This window comes from Nicotiana attenuata, chromosome 8 (genome assembly GCF_001879085.1).
Source record: "Nicotiana attenuata strain UT chromosome 8, NIATTr2, whole genome shotgun sequence".
NCBI classification, from domain to species: domain Eukaryota; kingdom Viridiplantae; phylum Streptophyta; class Magnoliopsida; order Solanales; family Solanaceae; genus Nicotiana; species Nicotiana attenuata.
Window position 1 is genome coordinate 36,002,133 of NC_031996.1, and position 11,890 is coordinate 36,014,022.

The window sequence follows — 11,890 nt, forward strand, 5'->3', positions numbered from 1 at the left end:
TAGTACAATGTCAAGAATAACAAATTGTCTGGTTATTGTTCTAATCCGGTACGCGCTTACTGACTCAAATGTTGGCCACCTTGTCTTTTCCGAGAGAGGAATTAACATGTTTAATAGCTATATAATTTCTAAAATAAATCAACTACTTAAATCAAGTGATACACAAAGACTCCCTCAAAAATATCATTCACCTAAAGCCAAATTGGTACCCCTCTATATCTTTTTTTAGTGTTGGATTAATTGAATTTAAATAGAATTCCTGCATCTGAATTTTATCAGGAAGAGACAATTTCAAAGCTAGCTGAAACGACTACTCTCGTAGTTTGTCTGTCTCCTCACTGTCTTTTTTCTTTCATTGTCCTAAGTGTTAACTCAATCTTGTCATTTTGCCTCGTACATAGCTCATAAATGACTCTTCTTTTATCAAACAACCAAACCATTTTCCTACCCCCCCCCCCCTAAAAAAAAAAAAAGAGTTCGTGGCGATCATTATGTTACTAAAGCATGCATGAGGACAAGAGTGGATTTAGTGGAGGACAAGAGTAGATTTAGTGAAGGAGTTACGAGTTCATCCGAACCTAATAACTTTGGCTTAAGCCCTACATATATATTAAAGAGCTCCCTTATTAAATAATAGATTTTGAATTCAGTAAATTAAATGGGATCTGATTGAATTCCGGACCCAAATATATAAAGTTCAAATCATGAATCCCTATGCATGAGGAGATTGCATATAAACTCAGAAATTGCACCAAGCTGCACTTGGTGCTGCCTCTTTAATTTCTTCCTGTGCAAGAATTTAAAGGTGGCAAATGGGCCGTTTGGGCTGGTCATGATGGGCTGACTTATTAAAGGCAAAATTACGCTGCACGTCAAATATATATACTATATTTATCATTCGTAGCTATACTTTCAGCAAATTTACCATTTGTAGCTATATTTAAATTTTATAGTAAATTCATAAAAAAAATTAATTATTTTGAACTGAAATAAGAGAGCAACAAGCTCTTGTAGCTCAGTTGGTTAGAGCGTCCACTTAGTTAGCGGAGGTCTTGAGTTTGACTCTTTCCAAGAGCATTTTATTTTTTTGTATTTCTGTATTTAGCATTGATTTTATTCTTTACGCGTTTGAATACGGTTGATACGGGTTGTATCCTTTATATACACCCATGTATACAGTCGATACAGGTTGTATCTTTTGTATACACCTTTGTATTTCACCTTGGTTAGAGTTGATATATAATATATTCGGTGGGTGAGTTGATACATGTTTTATTCATTACGCAAACAAATACAATTGACATAGGTTGTATACGTTGCACATTTGAATACAAGTGATACAAGTTAGTAACAATTGAACAGTAGCTACGAATGGTAATTAGGCAAACTATAGTTACTAGGCTCTAAACTATATTGCTTTATGAAAATTTCTCCTTATTAAATGAGTCATTGTCCAACCATGCCTCAAAGTTCACTTGGGCTTGCACCAAGATCAGCAATGACTTTTCTTAAAGAAACATAAAAGAGTTCCATTACCAAATGATTTTTTCAAAATATGTCATCACTATAATACAAAGTTAAACTTTAAAAAACATTAAAGAATGAGCTAATTGTCCTCAAATAAACTTCCCAGTGTAGAGCTAGGATTTCAAGGGGTTCGGAATTCTAAACATTTTAAGTTATTGGGTTCTAAATTATTAAATTATAAATAATTACTATAAATTGTTCTAAACAAATATAGGATTTTAACCAAAGTTATTGATTCGCCGAACCCATAACCAGAACACTGACTCCGCCCCTGAACGCTACCTAAGTCATTGATTGGAAACTAAAGAAAGAAGGATCCCGGAAGGCAAAATATTTCTCTCTTGCTTTGTGTGTTTAGAAGTGACCAACAATACTCCCTCCGTTTTAATTGATGTGGTGTTGCTTGACCGGCATAGAGAGTTTAAGAAAGACTTTTGAAATTTGTATTCTAGAACAAGTTATAGACATTTGTGTGGCTCTAAATCATCTCATTAAAAGTAAAATAAGAAGCTTAAAGTTAAATTATTTCTAAATAAGAAAGTACTTACGACGTTCTTTCGTATGTCAGATAAATTGGAACGGGAGGAATAATAGATTTACAATTTTAATTCAATGAAAAATGTCAGCTAAATTTGTTCTAGTTTTTACTTGGTACCTAATTTTTAGGGGTGTTGCGTCCTAGGTTTGTCCTGTTTTTACTTGAATTAAGCATAGAGTTTGATGTTTCGTTCAGTATAACGGTGTTAAAGGGCTAAAAGCCTTGTTTAGACTTCTGTATCAAAATTAGACACCAAAATATGTTATCGAAATTAACAGCTTGTTTGGATGGCTGTTATGTCTAGTTTAGTAAGGTTTTATATTGTATTGTATGGTTTCGATGTATATAATATTTGGATAGATTGTATTGTTTGTCGTTGTTTCATGAAGCCATGCACCAATAATATTTAGCATAAACTTGCAATATTAAAAAGAAAAAATTAAGGTATGAGGTAGAATTATTATATAAAAAGGTAGGGTAAAGGATAAAATAAAATTATTTAATACAATAAGGAAGGACAAGATGAGAGAAAAAAAATAAGGTAATGACATAGCCATACCAAATCGGTAGTTACAAAAAGTGACACTATTCGTCGTTTCGTAACGACGAATTTGACGATATGATACAATAAAATTTAAATAACAATTAAAACAAACATTATATTTAAAGTGATAATACGATACAACACAATAGGTAACAACCTTCCAAACAAGCCGTAAGTTAAATATTTTGACCGGATACTATGAAAATTTTATTGGATTTTACTTATAATTTGAGTTACCAATACCATAATTTTTCCTATTACAAAATAACAAGATCCAAACTATAAATAGTCACACATCTCTAGTTGTTTGAAAGAAATACAAACAGAAAACTCAAAGCAAAACAACATTGTGAGAGCTAGAGATTTTGCTATGGAAGCAAATAGTGCAATAACAATGACCCTATGCTTGTTAATCAGCACTATCTTCCTTTCTTCCTTTGCTTGTGCATTTCATCTTAAAGGCCCTGAAGCTGCTGGTAATTCATTCTTTTTCAAACAATATTAGTTCTCACTTTCTGGATTTATGTTGTTTACATAACACTATTTCGGTCATCATATATTTCTTTATTAATTTGTTCCAAAAAATTATAATACTTTTTAAAATTTGAAAACAATTGTTTAACTTGACCTTCTTATTTTACACTTAATGACAAGCTTATACAAATGTTATAATTTGTTTAAAACCGCAAGCAGGGGTGGATGCACATTTATCGAAGCGGTGTCACACGACACTGCTTGGTCGAATTTTTTTACTAAATATATGTGTTAGTACTGTGATGAAGCGGATAAGTAGGATAAAATGACACCACTTTAAATAAATTATCTCTTAGCACGGTTATGTGCTTGATTTTACTCTAAGAGGTTAGAGGTTCGAACCACAACTAGCACATCTTTTTTGCAAATATTTGAGAGAATCTATGTGATTAAAAATTGTGATGAAGTAAAATTTAATTCAAGACTTTTTCTAACTTAAGACTCAACAAAACCAATAGACTAAAGTTATTTCTTGTCTAAAAGTTTAATAATTAAAGTTATTATTCTCGTTCTTCTATAAATTTCGACATTGCTTACAAAAATTCTTGTGTACGCCCCTAACTGCAAGTATAAAAAGTTATAAAGTCACACAAATATTATAAAACCATAAGTTTCAAATATCTTTCTTTCTTTATTACTTAAATTTCGTATCCAGTCGTCATATAAAGATGTTGTTTTGTTTAACCTATGCGTGCAGTTTTGGAGAAGGAAAAGATATACGAAGACTCAAAGCTTGTAAATGCAAATGATTACTTTGCTTCATCAGCGCTTAATCCTAATCAATTCAAACCATTGGCTAACTATGATGGTATCTATGCATCTGTGGTAGATGCAAGAACAATTCCAGCAATCAATACTATTGGTATTACTATAATTCGTTTAATATACGAGCCATTAGCTCTCGTACCACTTCATTCACATCCTTTTTCTGAGCTCATGACTGTCTTAGAGGGTAGTTTATATGTTGGCTTTCTTGTTCCTAATTCAAGTAACTTGCAAAAGACTCAACTCGTTTCCAAGATCTTGAATGCTGGTGATGTGTTTGTTTTTCCACAAGGTCATATTCACTTTCAATATAATGTGGGAAACACTAGTGCAACACTAATCCAGGCTTTCAACGGCGCAAATTATATATCTGCCATAGTTCCTAGTTCAATCTTTGCTTCTGATCCTCCTATTAGCGATGATTATCTTGCCAAAGCTTTTAAATTGGATAAGATGGTGATTGAAGATCTTCGGAAGAAATTCTCCTAAATAAGACATGTCACAAACGCTGGTCATCAAAGGACATGACACCTATATATGCTTTCTGATAATACCGGGCTTTATATAATCTTTGATCAGTGATAAGTTAGTATATTAGTAAACATGAGCCGCTATCGCTCACTAGCATGATGTCAATCATGTAGTGAAGGTTGCGGTTTGCAAATAGTTAATAGTTCTGTTGAACTATTGAAATAAAGATGCAGGGATGCCGGTAAGTTCTAATAAATCTTCTCTTCTTACTTGTAAAGTTGTTCACTACAGAATAAAATTTGAGAAAGATCTATGTCTCTGTAACTCTTAGATTCTCTCAAGTGTACCACAATTCCACAAATAATAAAAGTTCAATGATATTTAGTGTTGAATGTATGACCATTTTTGCAACAAGTACTTGCAAGTATGCACGATCGACAAGTAATAAAGTGATAAGTACGTAGAGTATCGTTCTCACGAGGACTTGTTATTAGCTATCAACTAAATTAGACTAAAACGAATTATTTATTCAAACGGTTTCTCAAGTTGATGATTTTAAATAACTACAAATAATATAAAATACTAAAATAAAGCAATTAACAAAGACAAGTAGGCAAACTTAGAGACTAAATTCAGTAAGAAATAATATTTCAGTGCTATGAGTCAGCTAACAATCCTGTTGAGTTTTTCATATAAATTGACTAATTAATTTATCTGGTTTATTGGTTAATAGGGTTAATATTTCTCATAAGAATATTTTTGAGTCCTTATTCAAGCTAACCTAATACATATGTGTCGATGGAATTAGAATTACCATATATGAGTCAGCTAACAATCCTGTTGAGTTTTTCACATAAATTGACTAATTAATTTATCTGATTTATTGGTTAATAGGGTTAATATTTCTCATAAGAATATTTTGGGTCCTTATTCAAGATATCCTAACACATATGTATCTATGGAATTAGAATTAATATATATCATTAACTGCTAGTACTTGATCAGTTGAACGTGTTCCCTTGCATAGGTGGAAACGAAGGATATCATATTCCTTACTTCAAGTTCTATAGCACAAGGAAGAATCAAAGAACGGGAAACTTTCTTAAATGCCTCTGTGCCTGATCTAGCTTATAAGTATGAGATTCAATACATCCATAAACGAGACTCTACTAAGTCATTGTTCCTTGACTCACACAACTTTAAAGCTAGGACTCTAATATTAAGTTTATCACGATCCAAAATCAAGCATCGTAACTGCATATAAACTCAGAAATTGCAAACTTGTTGCTGCCTCTGTCTTCCAGTGAAAAATCGCCAATGATTTTTTTGGGCAAACATTAATATTCTGGATATTCATGTGCTTTTGTTGTTGTCTACTAGCGGGGGCAGATCTATTAGCAAACAGGCCGGAGCCACTATCGGTCACCCAGCAGGATGTCAATTACTGTGTGGTGAAAGTTGTGGTGTGCAATAGTTACTAGTTCTGTTGAACTGTTAAAATAAAGATGCAGGCATGACCATATGTTTTATTAAATCTTCCCTTCTTAGTTCTTATTAAAGGGGAGCATTGGCGTAACTGGTAAAGTTGCTGCCATGCATGTGACCAGGAGGTCACGGGTTCAAGCCGTGGAAACAGCTTCTTGCATAAATGTATGATAAGGCTGCGTATAATAGGTCCTTGGGTCCGGCCCTTCCCAAGACCCCGCACATAGCAGGAATTTAGTGCACTGGGCTGCCTTTCCAAGCAGAATAAAGTTTGGAAAAGTTTGTATGTTATATTTATTGATTTGGTATAAATATCATGTTAGGATAAGCAATTTTACCTTATCAACTCATCTATTGAGCTCCTTAGGGAGCTTATCCAAGACTTAAAGTATAATTTAATTAATTCTCTCTACCGACATGATATAACCAAGAAGAATAATTTGATGCTGTGTTACGGTAATATATCAACTTCTCAGTTTTCTTCTATTTTAAGGGAGCTTAAGGGTAAACAGATGAATGAGGTTTACAATGTCAAAAACAAGTTATGAATAAGGTGGCTATTTTCAAGAAATAATTAATCAGTATTTATTACAATAAGAAACGACTAGGAAACTTAATTCTAAAGTTAAACTGTTAAGGTATAGGAAAAACAATGCTGACAAATGACAACCATCTATAAATAGGCTGAGATTAATTTCCAGTGCACTTCATCACCTGTGATCTATTATACAATTCCCACAAGAAAAACGAAGTTTTAATATAATTCAAGAAAGCTTTATTAGTTGTTTGGATCCAAAATGGATTTTTGCTGCCTCACAATTATCTTAGTCATTGTTGGTCTCATTTTTCCTTTTGGTTCTTCCTTTGATCCTAGCCCTTTTCAGGACTTCTGTATTGCAGTTAGTGACTCCAAGTCTGCAGGTAAATAACCGTTTAGCAAAACCTCTCCTTTATATTCATATTGCTTTTCGATTTAATGATGTAGTATTTTATTATGCTCTCGGGATATTTTTAACATGTTGTAGCAGATTACTTACTTTGTTTCTCCACTTATTATTTTAACTAGTTATACATAAGTATCTACGTTAATGTAATAGAAAGGGGATATTCGTCTTTTATAACAAACCGCTCCCACTATATTGACTAATATTTGTTCGTCCCCTAGTTCGTTTGTTCTGTCTGTTTGAGTTTTCAAAGATAAATTGAACGTAGGCATTTGACCATTAGATGCCATAAGTCGTATTTTAACATGACCTAAATTTCCCTTTATCCCGTGCTAGGCGAATATATGAATGTCTAGCACCCGACTTTGGGTAGCAGCGTGAGTCTTAGCACAACCTTCCATCTTCAAACGGATGCCAATGGTTGGATCAGGATTGACCACTCAGCTATAAAAAAAATAGGTCAGGGGAAGGAAAATTTCCACTCATTTCATTCATTTGGTGCAGGCGTGACTCTTTCCAATGATCAAACTCCGGATAGAAGTTGCCCTGTTTCTTTAGCAGGAAATCAACAAAATAATTGTTTCGTAAAATATCCTCTGTAGTTATTAATTTGTTAGGTGACCTCTTCTGTAAACATTCGTTTACACTATCAGCGTTATAGAAGTTAAACTATTTCCTTTTCTGATTTCTTTAAATTTTCATTTACACTAATACTTAATTTTGTTCTACTTTATTGTTGCAGTATTCGTGAATGGAAAATTTTGCAAAGATCCAAAACTCGCGACAGCAGATGATTTCTTTCTTTCAGGACTTAACGTTAGTGGAAATCCTTTACCAGGAATGGGATCAGCTGTAAATGTGGTAGATGTAAATAGACTGGGAGGACTTAACACTCTTGGCATTTCTATACTTCGCGCAGATTTTTCACCGTTTGGCCTTATACCACCACACACACACCCTCGCGGTACTGAGATTATTGTTGTTTTGGAAGGTACTCTTTATGTTGGATTTTTGGCTCCTGACACTGTTAATCCATTAAAAACTCGTTCGTTTACCAAAATATTGAATCCAGGAGATGTGTTTGTGTTCCCACAAGGACTTATTCACTTTCAGTATAATGTTGGACATACTAATGCAACTGTTTTTGGTGCTTTGAATAGCCAGAATCCTGGACTTATTGTGGTTGCTAGTGAAGTTTTTGGATCAAATCCACCTCTTGTTGAAGATGTTCTTTCCAAAGCATTCCAATTGGATAAGAAAATGGTGGAACAACTTCAAGGATTATTCTCCTAGATCAAACAACGGGCAGGCCGGTCACAAGACATCCTGCATTCACGCAGGGTCATGTGAAAAATAGCCACTCAAAAAATAATATCAAGAAAAAATTGTCTTAGAAAAATAAGAACCAGTTTATAATAAAAGTGCGAGCTCTTTGGTTGTTTTATGATATGTTTTGTTGTCAATTTTGTGATGTTTGAGAGAATTTATACAGCTTTGGTGTGGGTGATAGAGATAACATAGAAAGGGAAGAAAATAATGGTAAGGTGAGAAGTGGAATAATGTCCTTGATGTTACTTTGTTACCATCCTTTGTCCTTGGCATTTGAACTTTGAAGATTGAAAATCATAGTTAAATATTACTTCCTCTATTCCAATTTGTTTGATGTATTTCGAATTTTGAGAGTTAAACTTTTCAATTTTGGCTACGATTTTGGATATGGACTCTTCAATTTTTTGAAAAAAAATATACTTAATTAAAAACTACATCAAAAGTACTATAAGTCACAATAATTAATACTCCATTCTTAATATTCAGAAGGCGTATACAAAAATAATGCTCAAAGAAAAACTCGTGTGACTCTTGAAATTCGAAATGCATCAAACAAATAGGGACGGAGGGAGTACTGTACTAGTATAGATTTGTTATGCATTTCAGAGTTACTCGATCGCTACGAATGTAATCCTGTATAGATTAAAATGGAGAAATTTTTTCAAATAATTTGCACAAACTATTTGAAATAAGTTGTGACGCTAGATAACTATTCCCTCTGTTTCAGTTTATTTGAATCTATTTTTTATGTCGGCGTAAAAAAGAATGATCTCTTTTTATATTTGGAAACAATTTAACTTAAACATTCAGTTCTACGCTCAATGAGAAACTTTTTATAGTCATACAAATACTGGCATGTTTAAAGTTTCAAAAGAATATTATAGCCACACAAATATTATGGCTTGCTTAGGACCACAAGTTTTACAAGTCGTTATTTCTTTCTTAAAATTCGTATCCAGTCAAATAAATTCACATAAATTGAAACGGATGCAGTATTCAATCTCAAGTAGGGACCCTATAAGAAGGGTCCACCATTTTCAAAACGAATAAGTTGCCAAGATCACCTCTTGATACTCTCAATTCTTCATCCAAGTAAGTAATTTCAAGCTCACCTCGAGCTCTTCCTGGTGCTTTAACAGGTATAATCCCACCAATCTTGAAATAATCAAACTTTACTGCCACTTTTCTTGAATTCAATGGGGTCAAATCTGCAGTAACTTGGTTGAAAAATGGCCATCCTTCCATATTCTGAGCTCGAAGTGTATCTCCATTTATTGCTTGGTAATTTACTCTAGATCTTAAAATCTTGGGTCTTTGTGTTTGTAAAATTGACTTTGATGTTGTGTATATAAGTTCCCATTTTCCATTTAAAAGATTTGACTTGAGAGGTTCCTTTGTTGGATTGCAAGCTTCAAGTTTGCGAGCAATCTAATCAAACAACATTGTTAAGGCAAAAATTGACAAGATTATGAAATGATGTGCACAATTTCACAGGATCATCTTTGCTAATCTAACTCTTACTAACATTTACCGGAACTTATAGACGGAGCCGGAGCTACGGGTTCGGTCGAACACAGTAGATTTGATACAAACTATGTCTGAAAAGTATATATATATAAATTATTAATTTATAACGCAAGCACTTTAAAGGCCTATAATTCGGTATTTTAAATCCTAGCTCTGCTTCTACTCATAGACATTGAACAAGTCTTAAACATAGATTTTATATGACACATTTTACTTATTGAGAATCAATTTGACAAATCCTTAAAGCAAAATTAGATTTGTTCAACTCAGTATTTTAAAATTAAAATTTGAATATTCAAAAACTAAATAAAAAGTACTACTTCCTCTACTTCAAAGAATGAACCTGTTACTATTTGGGGAGTCAAACAAGATTTTCTTTGACCATATTGTCCAAATTGTATTTAAATATTTTTGAATTATTAAATATTACGTATAACTTATGTAGTATTTTTTTTATGTATTTATAAATATATAAATTTTCTTTAAAAAACTAGAAATATTTAAGTCTGAATTCATACCACAATTTAACTATCGTACTCCGAAAAGTGTCGAACAAATTGAAACAAAAGGCGTATAAGTTGCAATTCTTCTCATGTTAATTGTCAATATGATAAAAAAGTACATCTCAGAATATCAAACTTCACATAATTTGAATCTCGAGAAGCAAAATGTGTCACATAAATTAGGACGGGGAGCAGTAATTAAGCAAATTACCTGATCAATTATTTGCTGGTCTTCAGGAGTGGCATCAGCGCCACGATCAAGAGGGGCAATGGCCTCAAGAAGCTCTTGTTTAATAGGTGTAGGGTCTTTGGTCTTGTTGAAGAAAGCAGGGAAGAAAGAAACATTGGTCCGCCATTTTTGATTTTGAGGACAAGTAATGGTTGGAAAGGAGGTGAAACTAGGAGTATTTTGGAGAGAAACAGAGGTTGAATGAGAGAAGTGGTAATGCTTGGGAATAGAATGTGTGGAGGTTGAAGAAACTTGAACTGGTTGAGGGGATAGTAGTGAGGATAAGGCCATAGGTATTGGTGCAAATGAGTATTCACTTAGCTCGTGTATTTAAGTATTTGCCCCTATTGGACCATTGGATTTGTGGCTATAGGATTTCCGATTAAATCTTGCATTTGTCCTACATTTTAATGACAATTTCTTTTTACAATCAATTCATTGAAATTGTAGGATTAACTCTTCCGGAACAGAGGCGGATTTAAAATTTTAAGCTTATGAATTCCCAGAATGATTTCAAACTAATATACATAATAATTGGATCAACGAATTGGGTTTCAAGCTAAATATTCTCTTATTTTTTTCTGCAAATACATGGTCTATGTAAAAGTTACTGGGTTCATAAGAATCCATAAGCCTTTGCACTAGATCCGCCCTTATTCCCGAACATCATATTTTGTGGCACCTTGGGCTAAGGGGTGTAAATTAGCACCATTTTGCCAGAAAATTATTGTCACGACCCGGATTTCCCACCCCCGGGAGTCGTGATGGTGTCTACTCGTGAAAGCTAAGCAAGCCAACTATTAAGGTTCCACACATTAATAATCAACCCAAACAATTATAAATAGTAACTATAGCTAAACAAATGAAAAGTGCGGAAGAGTTAAAATAAATTCAAATACTCCAAATACATGTCTACCCACGAAATCTGGTGTCACAAAATTCACGAAAAGACTAAGATTTTTACTAACAAAATACAAAGTCTNAGTCAATGCACATACGCAAAGACCCATCTTTCTTTCGGACAAACAAGACCGGTGCGCCCCAAGGTGAGACACTTGGCCTTATAAATCCCTTATCTAGAAGATCTTTCAACTGGACTTTTAACTCTTTCAACTCTGCTGGAGCCATTCTATAAGGCGGGATAGATATCGGCTTAGTGCCTGGAAATAGATCAATTCCAAAGTCAATCTCTCTATCGGGAGGGATTCCAGGGAGATCTTCGGGAAACACTTCCGGGAACTCATTTACAATTGGCACCGACTGGAGAGTGGGAATCTGAGCATCTGCATCCTTCACTCGAACCAGGTGATAGATATATCCTTTAGAGATCATCTTTCTGGCTTTAAGATAGGAAATAAACCTACCCCTAGGTGTTACTGCATCACCCTTCCATTCTAAGACTGGTTCACCGGAAATTCAAAACTTACTATTTCGGTTCTACAACCCACTGTGACATAACATGACTCAAACCAATCCATGCCCATGATCACATCA

The 11,890-nt window shown here is 33.7% G+C and overlaps 3 protein-coding genes across 3 annotated transcripts; 2 read left to right on the forward strand and 1 right to left on the reverse strand.

The window, feature by feature from the left end:
- On the forward strand, positions 2,914 to 4,768 carry LOC109231262 (putative germin-like protein 2-2). Its single transcript, XM_019396863.1, has 2 exons — positions 2,914 to 3,085; positions 3,841 to 4,768. The coding sequence occupies exons 1-2, from the start codon at positions 2,980 to 2,982 to the stop codon at positions 4,395 to 4,397; spliced, it is 663 nt and encodes a 220-aa protein (XP_019252408.1). The 5' UTR covers positions 2,914 to 2,979; the 3' UTR covers positions 4,398 to 4,768.
- Positions 5,029 to 8,462, forward strand: LOC109231261 (germin-like protein subfamily 1 member 13). Its single transcript, XM_019396862.1, has 2 exons — positions 5,029 to 6,785; positions 7,551 to 8,462. The coding sequence occupies exons 1-2, from the start codon at positions 6,662 to 6,664 to the stop codon at positions 8,099 to 8,101; spliced, it is 675 nt and encodes a 224-aa protein (XP_019252407.1). The 5' UTR covers positions 5,029 to 6,661; the 3' UTR covers positions 8,102 to 8,462.
- LOC109231259 (probable plastid-lipid-associated protein 4, chloroplastic) lies at positions 8,951 to 10,717 on the reverse strand. Its single transcript, XM_019396861.1, has 2 exons — positions 10,379 to 10,717; positions 8,951 to 9,565 (listed from the first exon to the last, which is right to left on the reverse strand). The coding sequence occupies exons 1-2, from the start codon at positions 10,685 to 10,687 to the stop codon at positions 9,140 to 9,142; spliced, it is 735 nt and encodes a 244-aa protein (XP_019252406.1). The 5' UTR covers positions 10,688 to 10,717; the 3' UTR covers positions 8,951 to 9,139.

Bases quoted from the DNA above. Each gene is read 5' to 3' on its own strand.
- LOC109231262 (XM_019396863.1), top strand. From the start codon at position 2,980: ATGGAAGCAAATAGTGCAATAACAATGACCCTATGCTTGTTAATCAGC. The intron at 3,086-3,840 runs GTAATTCATTCT...CTATGCGTGCAG, and splicing joins TAAAGGCCCTGAAGCTGCTG to TTTTGGAGAAGGAAAAGATA.
- LOC109231261 (XM_019396862.1), top strand. From the start codon at position 6,662: ATGGATTTTTGCTGCCTCACAATTATCTTAGTCATTGTTGGTCTCATT. The intron at 6,786-7,550 runs GTAAATAACCGT...TTATTGTTGCAG, and splicing joins TAGTGACTCCAAGTCTGCAG to TATTCGTGAATGGAAAATTT.
- LOC109231259 (XM_019396861.1), bottom strand. From the start codon at position 10,687: ATGGCCTTATCCTCACTACTATCCCCTCAACCAGTTCAAGTTTCTTCA. The intron at 9,566-10,378 runs GTAATTTGCTTA...TTGTTTGATTAG, and splicing joins ACCAGCAAATAATTGATCAG to ATTGCTCGCAAACTTGAAGC.